This window comes from Paroedura picta, chromosome 17 (genome assembly GCF_049243985.1).
Source record: "Paroedura picta isolate Pp20150507F chromosome 17, Ppicta_v3.0, whole genome shotgun sequence".
In the NCBI taxonomy this organism is placed as follows: domain Eukaryota; kingdom Metazoa; phylum Chordata; class Lepidosauria; order Squamata; family Gekkonidae; genus Paroedura; species Paroedura picta.
In genome coordinates this window covers 16,335,075-16,356,001 of record NC_135385.1, presented here as the reverse complement: position 1 = coordinate 16,356,001, position 20,927 = coordinate 16,335,075, and the positions used below count along the sequence as shown (strand labels likewise).

The 20,927-nt window shown below is 46.8% G+C and overlaps 1 protein-coding gene across 1 annotated transcript in view; it reads left to right on the top strand.

Moving 5' to 3' along the window:
* Positions 1–32: 32 nt before the first annotated feature.
* The window catches only part of LOC143827245 (IQ domain-containing protein K-like), a 52,777-nt gene continuing 31,882 nt past the window's right edge, over positions 33–20,927 (top strand). The window contains exons 1-6 of the mRNA XM_077316685.1: positions 33–115; positions 6,889–6,959; positions 9,907–10,039; positions 11,179–11,276; positions 17,619–17,671; positions 17,785–17,862. Of these exons, the coding sequence (XP_077172800.1) occupies positions 52–115; positions 6,889–6,959; positions 9,907–10,039; positions 11,179–11,276; positions 17,619–17,671; positions 17,785–17,862 (497 nt within the window). The 5' untranslated portion in view covers positions 33–51. The remainder of the gene's footprint in view (positions 116–6,888; positions 6,960–9,906; positions 10,040–11,178; positions 11,277–17,618; positions 17,672–17,784; positions 17,863–20,927) is intronic.

The window sequence follows — 20,927 nt, the reverse complement described above, 5'->3', positions numbered from 1 at the left end:
CCTCGCCCGCCTGCGCTTGGCGTTGCCTAGCAACCGCCTCCACAGCCCGCCATGGCCGCCGCCGCCGCCGAGGATGCCCGGCCGCCGCTCAGCCTCTGGGAGCAGATCTGCGCAGGTGGGCAGCGGAGCCCTCGTCTCGCGCGCGCCTTTCCTCGCGCGATGCTCGCGAGGGGCTGAGGCGCCGTTCCTCTGAGCCAACTGCGGCCCGCCAGATGTCCGTGGACTGCAATTCCCAGGAGCCCCTGCCAGCGTTCGCTGTGGCGAACGCTGGCAGGGGCTCCTGGGAATTGCAGTCCACGGACATCTGGCGGGCCGCAGTTTGACTACCCCTGGGGGGCAAAGTGACCCCTTCCCCCCTCCCCTTAAACTGTCGTCCTCCCCCATTTCACTCCTTCTCAGGACCTTCTTGCTACTTACTTATTTACTTAATTTTTTTCCCCTCACTCCCTAAAGCAAAATGTCACCATAGTTGGGGCTGACAGAAGTGTGGGGTTCCCCCCCCCCTTAATTTTTAAAGGTGTTTACAAATGTATGCACGCTGAAGAGAAAGAGGTGAAGGCCTGGAACAAAAATTGGGGATTTTTGGGGAGGAAATCCCACTTTTCCCCCCTTAAAAAAAATATCTGACAAGAAATGGCAGGAGCACTTGGGGAAAAAAACCCACAAAATTATCTCATGACTTTTAAAGACAAGGTTTCACTCATTCAAAATACGTAGTGTGGGGTTTTTTTACTTAAGCAAATTTTCAGTATTGGGTAATGATCATTGATTCCTGTTATACAACGCGAGGAGAAATATATGCCCTTGGAAATGCTGTCTGAAGGAGACTAATTTGATCTGTAGTTAATAGCTTATAATGTGTTGGATAATATCAAGAGGCTGAGAGAAGATACTTGAGGAAAGCTAGCCTTGTAGGAATTGCGGGATTATTTCCTACGACGACAGGGGTAGTCAACCTGTGGTCCTCCAGATGTTCATGGACTACAATTCCCATGAGCCCCTGCCAGCAAACGCTGGCAGGGGCTCATGGGAATTGTAGTCCATGAACATCTGGAGGACCACAGGTTGACTACCCCTGTCCTACGAGATCCATGATGATGATGATGATAATGTTAGCCATTCAGTCGAGTCCGACTCTTGGCGAGATCCCATCATACAACTGCTGCCACGATTTCAGATCTCGCACTGCTTCTTTTAGTTGTGAAATGGTCTGCCAGTATTCATTTTGATTGTATCTAACCACCATGTTCTTTGTCGGCCTGGTTTCCTTTTTCCACTGACCAATCCCAGCATAATTGCTTTCTCCATTGAGTAAGTGAGCCGGAGTTTTGACATTTGGAACCTCTTTGCTTGTGTGAAATCATTTCTAGTGTATCCCTAATCACCTGCTTGCATTTCTGATTCCAGCAAGCTTCGCTGTCTATTCTTGCTGCCCTTTGAAAATCTTCATTTAATTTTCTTGCTTCCTCCGTTTTGCATACAGCTTTTGCTGCTTTCCTACATTCAGCTATTCTTATAGTTTCATCTGAGAGCCATTTCTTTTCTGGCTTCTTGTGCGATATGTGTTTAACTGCTGTTTCAACAACAGTTGATTGAATTTCCTGCCATTAGTTCATTAGGCATCTTCTCTGTTGTGTCCAACAGTTGAAATCTATTTTTCACCTCCACTGTGTACATGAGTGGAATTTATTTACATTGATCTTCCTTAACCTTGATGTCTTCTTGACGTTGTGGATTTTTGTTTTGATTTTAGCCAATAACAGTTCATAATCTGAACCACAATCGGCACCTGGATATGCTTTGGCAGCAAGGATTGGACTGGGCCATCTTTGACTGCATATAGTCAGATTTGGTTCTGGTGTAAACCATTTGATGATGTCGAAGCGTATAGGCAACGTTTATACTGTTTGAACAAAGCATTCATGATGCAAAACCGATTTTCATGACAGAATTGTGCCTGCATCATTCCTTTATCCAAGTCTGAAGTTGCCAGTAATGTCGCTCTCTCTGCTTGCATGCCAACTTTTGCATTAAAGTCACCCATCACTATTAACATTATGTAAACGACATCCTTCTTGGGTACTTGTTTTAAAGTATCTTGAATGGTGGTGTAGAAGTCTTCAGTTTCCACCTCTTTTGCATCAGTTGTTGGAGCATGTACTTGGACAGCTGTGATATTCATTGGCTTGGCACAAATTTGGATTGTCATGATTTGATCATTGATCGTCAAAAAGCTTTCCACTTCTTGAGAAAATGTGTTGCTTCCAATGAATGCCTTGCCATTCCTTCTTATGTGTCCTGAATAGTAGATGGTGAAATCCTCCAAATAAAAGAAGCCATCGTCTGTCCAATGTAATTCACTAATGCCCAGGAGTTCAATATTCAACCTGACCATTTCCCTTTTTCCAAGGTAGGTTGCCAGGTCATTCTTTAACCCTCCCCATATACCTGGGCTTGGAACCAGCATGCTCAGGTGTGCATGGCTAGGTTTAGATCCATAGATAGTAAGAATACTAGTTGTTACAGTTCTGTATAGTTGTTAAGCTGAACCATAACCAGTACTAGCAAAAATATATGTCCTTGGAAATACTGTATAAAGGAGACCAATTTAATCTATAGTTAATAGGCTTATATTGTGTTTGATAATAAGCTATTAACAAGTTCAATGTTTTCAGTGTTATGATGTTTACATCAGCATCCAGAGATGCTGCTAGTATGTTCAGTTGAGAGTGTGTGACTGGCCCATGGATGCCCAGCAAGTTTCCATGGCAAACTATGGACTCAAACCTGGGTCTTGCAGATCCTGGTCCGACACTTACATATGCTCAGACAGTAGTTCTTTCGGGATTTTCAAGCTGTCTTCTCTATACTAGGTTTATTTGCAGTTTTGCTTCTTGAAAACTCAGCCATTTACATTTTAAATGTCATCAATAGGCCAGATTCAAATGAATAGCCATGTGGGTCTGAAGTAGCACAATAAAATCAGAGTCCAGTCGCACCTTTAAGACCAACAAAGATTTAATCAAGGCATGAGCTTTCAAGCACAAGCACCCTTCATCAGACTATGATCCTCTTACATGACAGGGAATATATAGCAAAAATCAATTCTGTGACATCTGTGTCACAACCAAATACAGCCAGTGATAATCCTTTGTCAAAACAGCCAATCAATCCCCTAGAATTCAGTGTACTTTACAAAGAGAAACCAAAATGCTGCTATTAGAGACCTCTCTAATGCCTTGAATACATCTTTGTTGGTCTTAAAAATGCTACTGGACTCTGATTTTATCAATTGGCCAGTTTTACATGCTAACAGTTAGTGCAGTCTAAACCTACAGATTTCAATGGCATAACTCTACTGAGGTCCTAAGGCTGGGCAGGAAGGGTCCAACCAAGGGAGCACGCTTGCCCAACTGGACGGTGTACAGCTACCAGTGGCTCACTCCTCCAAGAACCTGGGCATGATCCTTGATCCTCTCTATGGAGGCACAGATCACGAGAGTAACGCGGCTAACATTCTACCGCCTACGCCAGGCTAAACTAATAGCAACCTACTTGGCCCCGGAATACCTAGCCATAGTGATCCGTGTGATGGTCACCTCTAGACTGGACTTCTGCAACTTGCTCTACGCAGTCCTACCCTTAACCTTGACCCAGAAACTACAGCTGGTCCAGAATGCTTCAAAATGCAATGGCTAGAGTCCTCACAACAACATTCGGAGGTCCCACATCAGCCCATTCTCCAACAATTTCACTGGATTCACTATTCCAGATCAGATTTAAGGTTTTGGTAATTTTAAGGCCATATGTGGTCTGGGCCCAGTGGGACTGCCTCTCTGACTACACCCCTCAAAGGGGTTTATGCTCTGCCACCTCCAACTGGCTGGTGATCCCTGGCCCCAAGAAATCTCCTCTGATCTCAACCAGGGCCAGGGCTTTCTCTGTCCTGGCCCCCACCTGGTGGAATGAGCTCCCAGAGTAGATCAGGGCCCTGCTGGAGCTAGATCAATTCCGCATGGCCTGCAACAAGGAGCTCTTCTGCCAGGCATTTGATTGAGGTCAACCGAACCATCAAAATCTACTGGGGCCCCATGAAGCAAACATCTTGAATTGACCAACCATGAAACTGTTAATATGTTGATGTTGCTAAACTCTGTTATTCATTTGATGTGGTTATCGAGGTATACTCTATTGTTCCATGCCTCCCCACCCCCATGTTCCATGTAAATCGCCCTGAGCCACAGGGGAGGGCGGTATATATAAATATAAAGACACAAGCTCAGCAGTTTTTCAGACATATACCCATGTCCCCAGCCTTGACAAGCCAGCTATGATCTGTCTCTCACTTTGTTTCCTCGCTTTCCTCTGAGGATCTTGAGGAGGCACACCAGAATTCCCCTTCCACTGTCCCATCCCTACCACCACTGCCAATGCTGTGAGGTGGTCCAGGCTGAGGGACTGGCTCCAGGTGACTAGACAGGGTCCTGACTCACGGAGAGGGGGGAATCTGAACCTGGCTTTCCCAGGTCCTCCTATGCCCAGTTCTAATCCCTCCCGCATTTCGTACAGAACGAGGGGAAGGCCTTAAGGAGCTCCAAGTGGTGCTTTTCGTCCTTCCACAATCCCTTTTTCCTCATGGCCTGAGAGTGGGGTGGGGGCAGGAGAAAGGAGGTCATGACATGCATAGGACAGCCCAGTTGCCTCCCAGTTCACATTCTGGCCATTCTCTTTGTCTCTCCCCTGCTGGTCCAATCCCTTTGTTAGCATACTGCCCCTCTGCATGCCTGCTCTTTCCATCTCCCGTTGTGGTTACCAGTTGGCAGTGGCAGTGCCAGCTTCTCAGCTGGAAATTTAAACCAGCTAATGGCCCAGAGGACTAAAAGTCAGAATGCCCAGTTCCATCTCTATGAAATTGTATATTTCCTTTTTGTTTCAGTTGTCCCCAGGGGCATTCCAGACCAAAGCAGCTAGAAAGAGAGCCTCCGATTTGTTACATGCCAAATTAAGCGATAATATCGTTGCCTCCGTATTTTATGAGGCACTCATCCAGTTACATTTTTCAAATTAGGCTATCCTTTGGCTTCCTGTTTTGAGCGAAGAAAGATCTGTAAGATAAGCAATGCCTTGGCTGCAGTTGTCTAGAGCAGGGGTAGTCAAACTGCGGCCCTCCAGATGTCCATGGACTACAATTCCCAGGAGCCCCTGCCAGCATTCGCAGGATAAACAAGACAAAACCAAAAAGTCTGAAGTGTGAGACCCACACAAAAATAACCTGTCCCAAAGTCAGATATTGTGCTGCCCTGCCTGGCCGCACCTACTTGGCCAGGTTATTGTGCTGAGGCAGGAGGGCGAGAGCCAGAGACCAGAGCCAAATCCGAGAGGTCAAAAGCCAGAGAGACAGTTCACACAGCAAGCCCGGGTCAAGAGTCAAAGCCAAACCATGGTCAGAAGCCAGGGACTCAGAAGCCAAGCCGTAGGTTTGGAGCCAGGTGCGTAGTTGAGTCAGGCCGAAGTCAGGAACCAGGAGTTAGTCTGGCAGACTTTTGCCATGGCAAACCGGAACAAGGAGCTGATCGGGAAGACAGGCAGGGAACTCAGGCGTTGCACCCACAAAGGACCTTGAAGCAAGGTCCTCCTGAAATACACAGATAAGAGTGGAGCAGCCCTCAGCCTTGCAGCTGGATCTAGCCCCCCGTCAGAGGAAGGGTGTGCAGCTGGGCCCTATCTGTCTTGACAGCAAACTGACAGACATGTTGATTTTCTGACAGGTAGATCTCCTTTGTTGACGCTGCCATTCAGGGCTTGCCGGGGTCTTGGTGCTGCTCCTCTGGCAGCTCCTCAGGGCTGGTGGGCATCTTGTCCCATAGTAGGGTTGGGTCTCAGCCTGGCTGGTCCCAGACTCCTCATCTTCTGGGAGAGCAGGCAGGTCCTGGTCTGTGGCAACCGGGTCTCCTGGTGTCTCCAGAAGATCCCCTGCCTCTGAAGCACCCCCTGGCACTAGAATGGAGGGTGCATTTATGACAGATATGTTCCAAACGTAGAGCAGAAGTAGAATGAAATCTTTCCTATATGCCCAATGACCTGAGCTGTCTGATTCCAGTTAACTAATCTCATATATAGCACAGGGGTGGCCAGACTGGCGCTTCAGATGTTCATGAACTACAATGCCCATGAGTCCCTGTCAAAGCAATAATGAACTGGGAGGGGTGGGTCCCAGTGAAGAATCAAATACAGAGAAATATAGATGCACTGGGGAACCAATATGGCCATAAAAATATCCAAAATGGACTTATGTCGATTCTTCTGTCTTCAGTAATTCTTTATTCTTTATAATTTCACACAAGTCCCGACACGTTTCGCCTTATAGCTTTTTCAAGGGACAATGGTTTTTATATTTAAAGACCAACTTGTGGCCTCACACGCTACATTTAGCTATTGTTAGTATGACCTTATACTCTGTCAAGAGATTCCTTTATAAAGTTGAAGCTGGTGAGATTTTAGTGGCACGTAGGAATATGAATCCAGGTCTTCCCCAGCCTAGACCAACCCTGCAACCTCCACAACCAACTATTGTGTTTGGGAGTCCTGCTTTAACGTACAGCTCTCCTCTTGGAGACTTTCCGGTCAACTGAACAATCAGGTCAAATTTGCTTAGCTTCTTTCTGGTTCCAATTTTTAAATGGGAAGGGAAGCATGACCCTGTTATCGAAGAAAGGGAGACTCTGAAATGCTAAATTTGACTTAGTTAAATAGGTTCTTAGTATCCATGAGCTTACCCATTCTGCACCCCCAAGCAGCATCTCCATATGTTTTCACAGACAGGTGTTCAGACTGCCAACGTTATCAGTAAATGCCTGATGGTTCTCCTCCTCTCTCTTTTTTTTAAAGACTATGAAGCCGAGCAACCTCAGCATCCTGACAGTGTCAAACAAAAAGAGGAGCCCCTGCTTGTCGTTCAGGTAACAACTCTGACTCATTTTGTTAGAGTGGTAACATAAGATTTCTATCATGTATTGTCAAATATTGTAGTCTGAGGACTACAACTGAATGTGGTAAAGGAGTCCAGTGATTAGGACTCCAGTTTGGACCTAAAAGCAACCCTGGTTTGTGTTTGTGTTTGCTTTTATAGATGTTTGCATGTACATTCTTGATTTGCATGTACATTCTTGCATGGTTGCATGTACATTCTTGATTATGAGCCTCTTGTGGCGCAGAGTGGTAAGGCAGCAGACATGCAGTCTGAAAGCTCTGCCCATGAGGCTGGGAGTTTGATCCCAGCAGCCGGCTCAAGGTTGACTCAGCCTTCCATCCTTCCGAGGTCGGTAAAATGAGCACCCAGCTTGCAGGGGGGTAAACGGTAATGACTGGGGAAGGCACTGTCAAACCACCCCATATTGAGTCTGCCAAGAAAACGCTAGAGGGCATCACCCCAAGGGTCAGACATGACGAAGTGATTGCATAGGGGATACCTTTACCTTTACATTCTTGATTGGTATTACGGTGTTGGCGGAGAGGGGGGTTAAATCTCCACAGCATTATACCTACCCACATCATTGCTTTAGGATGCTTAGGGCTGATCCTGTATTGAGCAGGGGGTTGGACTAGATGGCCTGTATGGCCCCTTCCAACTCTATGGTTCTGTGATTCTATCAGCTGTTTTAAGCCCCATTAGACAATCGTGCCAGTCTGGATTTCCTGCTGGGGTATAGAGCGCATACGTAGACCATTCTTCATTACTGAGATGGCACGAAGTGGGCAGGCCTCCTCTTTCTCAGTGCTGCACATCCGATCTAGACGGGGCTCCCTGCAGCTGCGTCCCCGTGCCAAATCACCTCTGTGGAGTTCTCTTCCTTCTTAATATTAAAATGTATACTGTGTTTTTGTTCTGTCCCTCTTCAGCCTGTCAACTCCACTTTGCGTGAATGGGCACGTTACTGAAATACACAGCTCTTATCTGTTGTATAAGCATGCATATTTCAGCACCCCTGCTTGATCAAAGGGATGAATACAGACAAGGCAGAGAAGGGGGAGAAGGAGACCTAGTTGCTGTTGGGGGGTGGGGGTGGACATGTTTTCTTTTGCCTGTCGTCACAAATGCAAGAGGAGCTCATATATTCTTGTACAGTGGAATCACATATCCGGAACGTTCAGCCGTGGAATAGGCTGCCTCAGGAGGTGGTGAGCTCCCCCTCACTGGCAGTCTTCAAGCAACGGCAGGATGCACACTTTTCTTGGATGCTTTAGGACAGTGGTCCCCAACCTTTCCGAGGCTGGGGACCGGCAGGGCATCGGGCCGCGCCCCCGCGGACCGCGCCCGCGCGGGCCACGCCCGCGGATCGGGCCACGCCCGCGGATCGGGCCGCGCCCGCGCGGGCCACGCCCGCGGATCGGGCCGCGCCCACACCGCGCCCGCGGGCCGCGCCCACGCCGCGCCCGCGGATCGGGCCGCACCCGAGCCGCGCCCGCGAGCCGCGCCCACGCCGCGCCCGCGGCTCGGGCCGCACCCGAGCCGCGCCCGCGGGCCGCGCCCACGCCGCGCCCGCGGATCAGGCCGAGCGGGCGTGGCCCGCACGGGCGCGGCCCGCGCGGCCCGGCCCTGATTCCCTCTCCCCGCCTCCCGCAGTAAGTAGCTTCCCGGGCCGCAAGCTTGCGGCCTGGGAAGTTTTTTACTGCGGGTGGGGGGGGGGCGGGGAGAGGGAGCCGCGGCCCGGTGCCATGGCCTTTGCGGCCCGGCACCGGGCCGCGGCCCGCAGGTTGGGGACCACTGCTTTAGGATGCTTAGGGCTGATCCTGCGTTGAGCAGGGGGTTGGACTAGATGGCCTGTATGGCCCCTTCCAACTGTATGATTCTATGATTCTATGAACCTGTGTTGAGCAGGGGGTTGGACTAGATGGCCTGTGTGGCCCTTCCTACTCTATGATTCTATGATTCTATGAACCTGTGTTGAGCAGGGGGTTGGACTAGATGGCCTGTGTGGCCCTTCCTACTCTATGATTCTATGATTCTATGAACCTGTGTTGAGCAGGGGGTTGGACTAGATGGCCTGTGTGGCCCTTCCTACTCTATGATTCTATGATTCTATGAACCTGTGTTGAGCAGGGGGTTGGACCAGATGGCCTGTGTGGCCCTTCCTACTCTATGATTCTATGATTCTATGATTCTATGATTCTATGATTCTATGATTCGATGATTCGATGATTCTATGATTCAATGATTCGATGATTCGATGATTCGATGATTCGATGATTCGATGATTCAGAAGCCTCTCAGGCCAGTTCAAGTATCTGTTGCCCGTGAAAGCATCGTGGAACAAAAACAGTGAGTTCCACACTCATTCAGTGATCTGTGATGGTCTCGAAACTTTTCTCTCACGCACAAAGGCTCCTCTGCTATTCCGCCACCTGTGTCTTCAAGCCAGTTTATAAATATGTCTCAGCAGTATTGTTTTCAATCACAAGAAAACAAAAGGCCTCCATTAATAGATAATCTCTCTTGGAAGAATCTAGCAGGCCCTTGTGCTATGTACACTGAGAGGTCAATCATTTGTCTGTCATTGTTCTGCCTTTCCTGAGTCCCAAAGGATCCATTGAATGAAATAATAAGGTTATAAAAGCAAGACAGGGTTTTTTTTCCGTTAGTCAGTTCTTTGCTTTATAGAACAATGGAGATGCTTTGGGGAATGGGAATAATAAGAAATGGTTTCTGTATTCCACATGTTTGTGACCCTTAGAATACCTGTTAAGCAACTATTGAGGCTTTAGATTCATTCATTCATTCATTCATTCATTCATTCATTCATTCATTCATTCATTCATTCATTCATTCATGGCTTGCTGCTTCTTCCATCCACCCACCCCAAAAAGTCTGGCCTAGGTGTTGATGTTGCTTCCTTTGATTTCACTCAGGCTCCTCTGGAGGATAGAATTCTGATTCCTTTTGGTGTGGATGAGGGTCAATTGGCAGTGACTGAGGAAGTGGTTCCCTCGAAGCCCCCTTCTGCTCTTGCACTACCATCCAAGCTACCCTTTCTGAAAACATGTAAGTAAGGCCATATATGTCACTGAGGAACCATCACTATTTGTACTTCCTTTCACAACCCCAAGGGCACAAGTCCCCTTCCTCAGACCAGCAGTGGCACACTTTGATGGATCCCCTGTCCCCTGTGAGGTAGCCTGTGTTGCACAGGGTAGGATAAGCAGGAGTGTCTAAATGTACAGGTGGTTGTTTTATTTTCTTTTTAAAATATTGCATTGTTAATACTACATTTAATATTCCCCTGCCCTTTTGAAACAAGAGAGGGATGGGGAAAATTCTGTCAAGTTGCAGATGATTTATGGCAGCGCTTGTTAGGGTTTCAAGGCAGGAGTGGTTTTCCATTTCCTGACCCTGGACTCGTTTCCAAAGAGTAACCAGGGTGTAAACTGCACGGAGCTTTTATTCCAATCCCAGATCGATTCCGTCCCTGCCCTCTACATAAAATGCGATTTCCGTTTTGATTTTGGGCAATTTAAATTTTCCTTCTGCAGCAAGAAGGATTGATCTGGAATGAACCTACCTTTATTGTGCGATATCTTAGAGTGCTTTTAATGCTGAATTTTTCAAGATTCGGATTGGGAAAGCAGACTGTTTCGAACCTTTGTGGTAAAGACGCCATGATTGGCCAAAGGTGGCCATGTGACAAGCTTGCCTTAAAGGAGAAGCCCCTAATTTCTCTCAACTTCTGTCAGTCTTGGATTTTTTTTCTCCCTTCTTTGCCTTCTTTGATCCTCTCCCCCCTCCAAGAAAAGAAAGAGGCTCCCTGCTTGGCTCCTCTCCCCCCCACTTCAAGAACAGAAAGAAAGAGGCTTGGCTCCCCCCCCCTTCTGAACTACCCTAACCACGTGCAGAACAGTTTCCTGTTTCAATGGGGGGGGGGAGAGGAAGACCCGAGTTCAAATCGATCTGAATTCAACAGGATTGACAATGGAATACACAAAGTAAGTGCAGACTCTGCCTAGGGTTCACTCTGCTTAGCTTCTGGATCAGGCTTTCCAGGTTAGGAGGAGAGGGATTTATGAGCTCAAATAAATATCTATATGTTCTACATCCTGAATCAGCTTAAATTGGGAATTGCACGTGTTCATCATCGATCATAACTGTCACAGCCAACAAAAATGGTTTGTTTCTTCGTTGCACAGGTTCTCCAAGAGAGTTTTTAGAAGACTTTATCTTTCCAGTGCTCCTTCCAGGGATGACAGAATTGTTGCATCAGGCTAAGAAGGAAAAATGTTTTGAGGTCAGTTATTAATTTTTTTTCTTTGGGGGGGGGAAGGTACTAGCAAACCACCCCGTATTGAGTCTGCCATGAAAACGCTGGAGGGCGTCACCCCAAGGGTCAGACATGACTCGGTGCTTGCACAGGGGATACCTTTACCTTTACCTTTACCTTTACCTTTACCTTTACCTTTACCTTTACCTTTACCTTTACCTTTACCTTTATTAGTTTTTTAGCTGTTATTTCTCAACTAATCTTCAGCTTGGCAATTATCTATCGGAAAAATGAACCAAAAAAATGTAATATGTTGTAAGCCAGAGGAGAGGCTCCGAAGTGTACATTTTATGTAACTGGGGCAGAGCCGGCCCTAGGGAGCTAGTGCACCCAGATGCACCAGCCTGTTCAGCTCCTCTTGGAATGCTTTTTGTGTGTTTACAAGGTTTACACATTCCCCATTCTAATGCCCCTGTGCCTTTTGGAAAAGCAGCTGCCTTGTCTTTTATGAGGCCTCACAAGGACGGTCTTCATTCTCCTCTTTGCTCCTTACTTCTTCCCAGTGCATCCCTGTTGTCTCCTCCAAGAAATATTTTACCTTCTCACTCACCTTTGTTTCCCAAGCGCTCTGTCTGCCACTTCCTCCAGTTTCCAGATTCCCTTCTGCTTTTATCTCTGCCCTGACCCGTTCCAACACCTGTCAGCGGTGTCACCCTCACAGTGAATGAAGCCTTCAAAGGGAGGAATGTCCCTGACAATGTTTTTCATTATTGTGTTATTTATTTATTTAGAAAGTTTATCTGTTGCCTCTCTGGAGACCTGCTCGAGACAGTTTACAGTTAAAACAATAAAGCCATTGAAACACAGCCTTTAAAAAATAAAGCAAGGCCATTGAAAACAAACTCAGCTATTGAAACTGGCCAGAGCATTAAAAAAGTATCACATGACATGCACATCCAGCCTATAGAACACACTCTTCAGGCCTGGAGAAAATGGTAAAACCAGAAAAAGAGATTAATTAAAGGCCTGGGCAGAAAGCAGAGTTTTATCTTGGCAACTAAAGGAAAGTAAGGTAGGAATCAGGTGAGCCTCAAATGGGAAGAGCGTCATGAGTCAAGGTGAACTGAGCCGTGGGGATATGAGACAGGCAGAAGAACCTCAACAGGAGGAATTGTAAGAGCAGGCTGCTCAGGACTATCAGTCAGAAACACCACAGCCTGCCCTGCCTGCCCAGCTCAAGCCTAGCCAAAGAGCAGGCTGCTCAGAACCCCAAGTTAAGAGTGCCTGCAGACGCTGCAGAAGTATCTGGCTAAAGTTAAGTTTAATCCTTATATATTAACCGGTTTATACCAGTTAGCATGGTTGTAGTGAATGTTTAGCTGTAAGAGTATCAAGACTGAGAGATCGGTGGTGGCCACCACAGAAGATAGAAAGTGGAAGAAAGTTTGTACCTGCTGCCTGAGAACATGGTGCAAATCACCCACCAAGATGTCCTCCTTAACCTCAGAGGAGAAGGACCCTTCTTGGTGAGTGTCCAGTGGTCATTCCGTAATGTTAAAGCCCTCTAAGGCAGGGGTAGTCAAACTGCGGCCCTCCAGATGTCCATGGACCACAATTCCCAGAAGCCCCTGCCAGCATTTGCTGGCAGGGGGCTCCTGGGAATTGTAGTCCATGGACATCTGGAGGGCCGCAGTTTGACTACCCCTGCTCTAAGGCAACGGTCCCCAACCTTTTTATGGTTGAGGACCGCCTCCGGGGGGTGGGGAAGTGCTGGTGGCCCGGGCACCGCACATGCGCATTAGCGCCCCTTGGTAGTGAAAACACGCATGTGCGGAGATGCCATACATGCACATTTTCACCACCAGGGGGCGCTAGTGCACACACACGGCAGCTCTGCACATGCACGTTTATGTCCGCCAGCATGCTGGTGGCCGCACCTGCCTCTCCCCCCCCCTCTCGCAGCAAGAAGGTAGCCGGGCTGAGAGCGAAGCTGCGGGGGGGCGGGAGAGGCAGACGTGGCCGCCAGCAGCCCGTTACCGAGGCCTTTGCAGCCTGATACCGGGCCGTTGCCCGGGGGTTGACGACCCCCGCTCTAAGGAAAAGCTGAATGTTGGTTTCTGACTTCACCTGGATCTTGGCCAATTAAGCCTTTTGAGAAGGGCAAATGCAGCTGCACTGTTTTTTCAGCGTACTTCATTAGAAAGTTGAAATTGCGGATCCCCGTAGGTTTGATGATGGGTTTCTTAGACACAAACCTTATTAAGTCTTCATTGCTATTGTATTTCTTTCCCTTGCTTTTTTGTTTCGCCTGTTGTTTTCTCACTGGCTTATCATAGTTAAGACGTAGTTATTAATGGCATGTTCATCTTCCCCTCCTTCCTCTTAAAAATAATATTCCTTAGCAGTAATTACAAGAATGTTAAGGAGCATTTTGTATTTGAAATGCATTTCAAAGTGACACCTGCAGTTTAATGAGTACTACAGCGACCCAGTGCCACAGCTCTGTATGTTCCGTACATTCCATTAAAATGTTATTGTTTTATGTATAAATCTGTTTATTTACTATGGTTTGTTTGTTTGTTTATTTCGATTTTTATACTGCCCTTCCCTACGGCTCTGGGCGGTTTACGTGGAACACTGCACAAAATTACATAGAACTTTATGACAAATCTAGAACGTTGCATAAATTTCATAGAACATCACAACAATATTTCAGGTAACAATTCACAACACAACATGAATAACAACTCTGGTGTACCCCTGGAGAGATCAAATTGTTCAGTCATGGGGGGGGGGGGACCAGCAGATGTCCCGAGTTGGCCGGCCTCAAGTGAATGCCTGGTGAAAGAGCTCCCTTTTGCAGGCCCTGCAGAATTGTGGGAGTTTGGGCAGGGCTCTGATCTCTTCAGGAAGCTCATTCTAACAGGTGGGGGCCAGTGTGCTATTTATTCTGTGTAGATGGGTAATTTTGGTTGCCATTCCCTTCTAGACTCACATCTGAGCCCTCCCTCCGCCACCTAAGCACCCCTTGCAGATATGCCCTAAGACTAGAGGGCATCATAAGCAGTCATGCTCTGCAGAGACTCTGGAAGGCAACCTTAAGTGAACGGCAGGACGGATAAGCCAGTCTCCTGTAGTGAGCAGCCCGAGAACTCAGCAAGAACTGTTGACCTTTAGGCAAGATGGAGAAAGACATTGCATTTGTCTCTCCCTACTGAAGGCAGAACTGGCAAGAACCCATATCAGGGTAGGTGGGACTTTTACAGGAGAATGGTCATTGTGAGAGACATCCTTTGACATCATTGCAAGAAAAGGGGTGGGGTGGGGAAAGGAAACAGTCTTATCAGATCCCTGATCCTTTAGCTCAGCCTTGTCTACTTTAATGGCCAGCAGCTGTTCAAGGTCTTGAGCAGAAATCAATCCTGAGCACAGGGGTAGTCAACCTGTAGTCCTCCAGATGTTCATGGACTACAATTCCCATGAGCCCCTGCCAGCAAACGCTGGCAGGGGCTCATGGGAATTGTAGTCCATGAACATCTGGAGGACCACAGGTTGACTACCCCTGCTGTATTAGACCACTCGTCTACCAAGGTCAATATTGTGTCCTCTGGCTGGCAGCAGTTGCCCATCAGCTACTTCCTGGACCTTAGCGGGGATTGGACCTGGGGATTTTTGCGTGCCAAGCAGATGCTCTATAACTGAACCACAACCTCTCCCTGTCTTTCCATCACCTGTTAGCTTAGCTTAGGAGATACTGGGAATTGTACCTTGGGCTTGATGTGTGCCAGGCATGCACTCTATCAGAGAGTCGTGGCCCCTCTCTCAACAGCCCCCTCCTCATCTAGGGTGCAGAAAACCTGCATGCCATCAAATTTGAGTTTGTATTGGATGGGCTTGAAATAGGTTTAATACATTTGGTTCTGTCTCAGATTGATTCTGTCTCTGCCCACCGCCTTTTCTGTGGCATCATTGAATGAGCTGAGTGTATGGAATATGACACGAAAGGGGGGGGGGAGGCAGCAGGCCTGTTCCACATTGAGGTGTGAGCCATATGCTTGGCCCCTACTGCTTGTGCAATATCTTCTAAATAATCTGAAGGTTTCGTTTGTTATGGGGAGGAAAACAAGGCTGTAACTTTTAGTGACATTTCTTTTTAAGAGCAATTCATCAAGATCACATAATTGTGCACACTGTTGTCTCTCAGGGCATTGGACAAATGTAAAAAAATCAAAATTATTTGCATTGTGAAAAATAACGTGAAACCCATCTGTTGTCTAACAATACATATTGTCCTGTGGTTTCCTGTGTATATCCGGGTTTGCTCAGTGCAAGACAGCTGTGCCAAAGCCAGGCTTATTTTCCCCCTACTTAGAAACTTTGCCAGAACCTAAAGCAACATAAAGCCCATTTAATTCTTAGGGTAGACTATCCCTGTTTTTACTGGAATTACACCCAAGATAAATCCAGTGTGGTATAGTCAGCAGAGTGCTGGCTTTAGACTGAGGAGACCTGGGTTCTAGTTACCACTCTTTTATGAAGCGTATAGGATACACAGGGGCCTGTACTGGTTGATAGCTCTTCAGCCTCTTCCCTTTCTCAGTTATTGTTGCAGTCATTTGGGGAATCACCTTCTGGAGAGATGCAGAAAAGGACACAGTAATAGTTCATGTTACTTACTCTTGTTCTGAGCTTCTGGATCCGTTTGAATAGCTTATATCAGATGCAATCAAAGGCCTTTATAGGGCAGATTTGTAGGTCTGGATTTGAAACAGTTACACCATACATAAATCTTTGTTGGTCTTGGTGTAGTGGTTAGGAGCGTGGACCTCTAATTCCCTGCTCCTCCTCCATTTGCAGCTAGCTGGGTGACCTTGGGCTTGCTACAGCACTGAGAAAGCTGTTCTGACCGAGCAGTGATATCAGGGCTCTCTCAGCCTCACCCACCTCACAGGGTGTCTGTTGTGGGGAGAGGAAAGGGAAGGCGACTGTAAGCCACTTTGGCCTATTATGCATGGCCGTTGAAACGGCGGCAAGGAGAATGCGGAGGAGGAAGAAGCAAAGCAAACCGCTTACGCACAGGACGGAACACAATGGCGGCAAAACCCAGAGTATCCAATTATGCACGTGGTTACTCTGGAGCCGCTTCTGGTTGCGCCCTGGTCCCGGGAAGCTCCACTTTCTTCCGCATCTCGCTAACGCAGCTTTTTCGGTGGCATATGTTGACTCTGCGCCCAGTTGCCACCTGCAGCGTGCATAATTGGTGATTTTAGCCACCCTAAAAGAGCCTCTTGTGGCATAGAGTGGTAAGGCAGTCGACGTGCAGTCTGAAGCTCTGCCCATGAGGCTGGGAGTTCGATCCCAGCAGCCGGCTCAAGGTTGACTCAGCCTTCCATCCTTCCGAGGTCGGTCAAATGAGTACCCAGCTTGCTGGGGGGTAAACGGGAATGACTGGGGAAGGCACTGGCAAACCACCCCGTATTGAGTCTGCCATGAAAACGCTGGAGGGCATCACCCCAAGGGTCAGACATGACCCAGTGCTTGCACAGGGGATACCTTTACCTTTACCTTTAGCCACCCTAAAAGCGGACCTTCCACTCCATGCATAATGGGCCTTTGAGACTCCGGGTAGAGAAAACTCTTCTTCTTCTTCAGTAATCTCAGGGCTCTCTCAGCCTCACCCACCTCACAGGGTGTCTGTTGTGGGGAGACGAAAGGTTGTAAGCTACTTTGAGGTAGAGAAAAGCCTCTTCAGGTAGAGAAAAGCGGCATATAAGAACCAACTCTTCTTCTTCTTCAGTAATATCAGGGCTCTCTCAGCCTCACCCACCTCACAGGGTGTCTGTTGTGGGGAGAGGAAAAGGAAGGCGACTGGAAGCCGCTCTGAGCCTCCTTCTGGAAGAGAAAATCTCTAGGAGCACTTGCAGAAGCTTACGATAATAGTGAGGCCCCCAGGGTTGGGCCCTAATGCAAGAGAACCCCCAAACACTTATGGGGCGAGTGCACTTCTAAGGCAATGTGGAGAATCGGGCTCAGCTGGTGAAACCAGTGAGGTAGCGCCATGGCTGCGGCCCCAGTCCTCACATGGGGGGAGGGGATGGAGGGGGGCAGACACCAAAGCCAGAGACATATCCAGATGTAAGAGAAGGAGTGATACCATCAGGCACCTTGTTCATTTCGGTATAAATACAGAAAGCACAAAGAATCCTGAACAGGGACTGAATAAAGAGTTCAGCCTACTTAATCATGGTTTAGTACTGTCTAATAGCTGTAAGCTATTATCAGACTGAAGCTCTTTTTGTCTTGCTGATATAGATTAACCCAGCTATCCCGAGCAATTTGTCTCTTACTTATTATCCCCTTCTCTTTTAGAGAAAAAGAACAAAATTTATCGCCCTTGATTTCCTGACTGAGTGGTTGTACAAGTAAGTCAGTTAAACAGTCCTAACAATGCATTTTTCGTTTATGCATATTGAAACTTAAATGCTGAATGTACATTTTAAACTCTATCTCCTTTTAATGTACGGCGAAATTTCAGTCGTAACCCAAAAAGGAAAGATGAACCGTTTGTCGAATTCTTTGAGATCCCTTTTGTGAAGGATTGGCTAAAGGACCAGTGAGTATGGCTACAAATTCATTCTGTCTTTCCCTTTCTCCCTCCCCCTTTCCTCCAAATGTAGATAGAAATGTAACAAGATTGTCCATTTTTTATTTCCTTTTATTATTCATGTGTGACAAAGCATCTCTGACATGCATGCTAATTTGATAGCTACCTAGATTCAAGTCAATTTGTCCTAGATTAATTTGCACCAAAATTGGACTGGAGAGCGCTAAACATTTCATTATTCTGAAGGACAGGGGGATTTTAAATTGCCTGCTGTTATTATGAATATATTTATGCTTATGAGCTCACCGTGTTTACTAGGGCAGTAGTCTGAAAACTTTCCTTTGGGGGCTACATTGGTAGGAAATTGTTCCTCCAAAGTGTTTTAAAACAGCTATCGATGCTTTTTCTCCCCCCTGCTGTTTTGCTGTTCTAGTACGACAGTTGAAGTGAGCTCTTTGATCAAACATCAACATTCTTACTCTTCATGTTAGTGATCACACGTGATATGTGTGGAATTTACTTGTGAATTTTTGTATATGTTGCTATGGGGGGGAAAACTTCTCACTTTTTGCACATAAACCTGTTTTATACATGGGGTCATCTGAACTTTAATCATGGACAAAAGACTTCTGAGAGGCAGGAGACAAAGTGGAGACACAATTCCTCGGGCGTGGTCAACCTGTAAAGTCATGTGATTTATTTTAATGTGGTGATAGGGTAGGTCTGGGAGTTTTGAGGGGAAGTCCAAAGTGAATCCTTGTCTCAGCTGTCCTTTGTGCAGGTATTCTTGCCTTCTGGCTCTTAGCTGTCTAACGTTTAACTGAACCATGGCAAACCTTTCGGTGGGACTTGTAATGGCATGGTGCAAAATTACTATGATTATTTTCTAGGAAGTCATGTGACTAATTTGGAGCAGCTTTTCCTACATGCTGCAGGAAAAGGGGAGACCAGTGGCAGTAGAACAGCGACTCTTATTGGGGCTCATACGAACCCTTAGAAACCTGTACCTAGGGGAGGGGCCATTATTCATTGGCAGAACCCCTGCTTTGCATGCAGAAGATCCCAGGTTGCATCTTCTTGCATCTTCAGTCAAAAGGATCATGTGGTAGGTGATATGAAAGATCAACCTTTATAGGCAGTTTGGTGCACTCATTTATGCTGCACAAACCTAGGGCCATTCCGCACAACGACCAATGTTGCTAAATGTTTGCAGTATGCAGAAACGCTATATTTAATAGTGGAATTTCGTCATTCCGCATACCTTCAATTCAAGTGGAATATTGAAGTTCCAGTAGCGGTCTATTCATTCCCCATAGGTTTCCGGTCTCGCTGGAATCGCAACAAAGGAAGCGATATTTTTCCGCGCTTCTTCCCACCCCCGGCCGTCAGTCAAACAGAACAGCCAATGAACTGTTGTGTTAGTGCTCACAAAAAGCCCCTTCCTCTTTAAAAACTGTTTTTTAAAAACCCAAACACACCAGTTGCAACGAATATTTGTTCAGTCATTGTCTCAGAAAGATTTTTTTTGCTGGCGTAGGAGCTGGTGCTTAATCGTTTCCACAATCTTCAAGTAAACCCCCCCCACACACACAGGCGCGATTTGTGGCCGAAATCACGGGCAGTGTGCTTGGGAACTTTAAAGACAATTGCAGAAGGGAGCTTTGTTTTACTGTTAAGCACTTCTGTGGAGGGACTTCAGTGGGAGAAGCCTCGCTTATTCGTTGCTTTCGCCGGTTTAAGGGGGGGGAAATGGCGATCGCGTCTCCGGAAGCTCGGGGGCGAGATCGAGGGAGGGACATTCTTTCTACCGCTATTTTGAGAACGCACATGTCTTTTGCTGACGTGTTGCGGCTTGTGCTCAGAAGTGTAGCGTTTTTTTCAGGGGGAATCCACTTTTCTGGATTTCTCCCCAAGCGCTATAAAATCCCGATTGTTGCTGGAGTTCGGCGGGAGTTTTGCAGTTTGTTTACGACGTCATGCGGAACGTTGAATTAATAGCATTTACGAAACCTAAGACTTTGGCTACATTTAAGTCATGCGGAACAGACCCTATTGTTCAAGGTATCTTCTGTTAGGTGACTGACATATTTCTGTGACTACCATACAATTATGGACACTTTTCCCTTGAAGGTACATAAGATGTAGCTGGATATGATATTCTCAACTAGGTCACATTCCCAATTCCTTCCACTGAGGGGAGAGGAAATTGCTAGATTTCAGAATTTGTATGGATTTACTTGGCATTTGCTGTGTATGAGATTGCTAGCTTAGAGTGATTTTTGCCCACTTTTGCAAGTATGCTTCCAGGTAAGGTGCATATGCTTTGTAGACTTGATACCATCTACATGCACACAGAAACAGCTCCTGTCATGAAAAAAAGATGCTGCAGGGCGTGTTGTCCGTTCCTTTCTGTTTTTGATCTAGCTTAGGAAAGGAAAACAGCCTCCTCCCCAAAGACAGAACTAAACTTACAAAAATGTAGCTTTGAAGATATCTTGAAACTTTGGTCTCACAAATTAGGAGGATGCTTTATAAAAAAAAAAATTGTATGATTGATTTGATTTCAGCCCAGCTATATTAAAGCAGGGAGCTTGAAAAAAGTCATTAACATTTCATAGAGAGGCTGGTGACAGTTCCATTACCCTATCTGCATTATTCATAAATTGAAGATAGGTGTCTAATTAAGAGTTAATATAACAAAAAAGGAAGGGAAGCCACTCCTGGGGGAAGTAATGGCTCACCATTCAATGAGGATTTAATTTGATCTTTAAAGGTACATTAAGTGATGAGCCATTACTTTCCCCAAGAGTGGCTTCGCTTTTCCCCCATTGTGTTAACTGTAAAATAGACGCCTATTTTCACTGAACATTATCTCTACTAGAAATACCCCCTACTCTGAATGGGCATCGGAACTCCTTCACTCTGGTGTAGCCTAGTTGCAAACATTGCTAACTCTATCCGTTCCTTCATTCCCATTCCCATTCCCATTTGGGAAAAGAACCCACCAGGGTTGACAACTGGAGCGTGTCCAGAGGAGGGCAACAAAGATGGCGAGGGGTTTGGAGACCAAGACG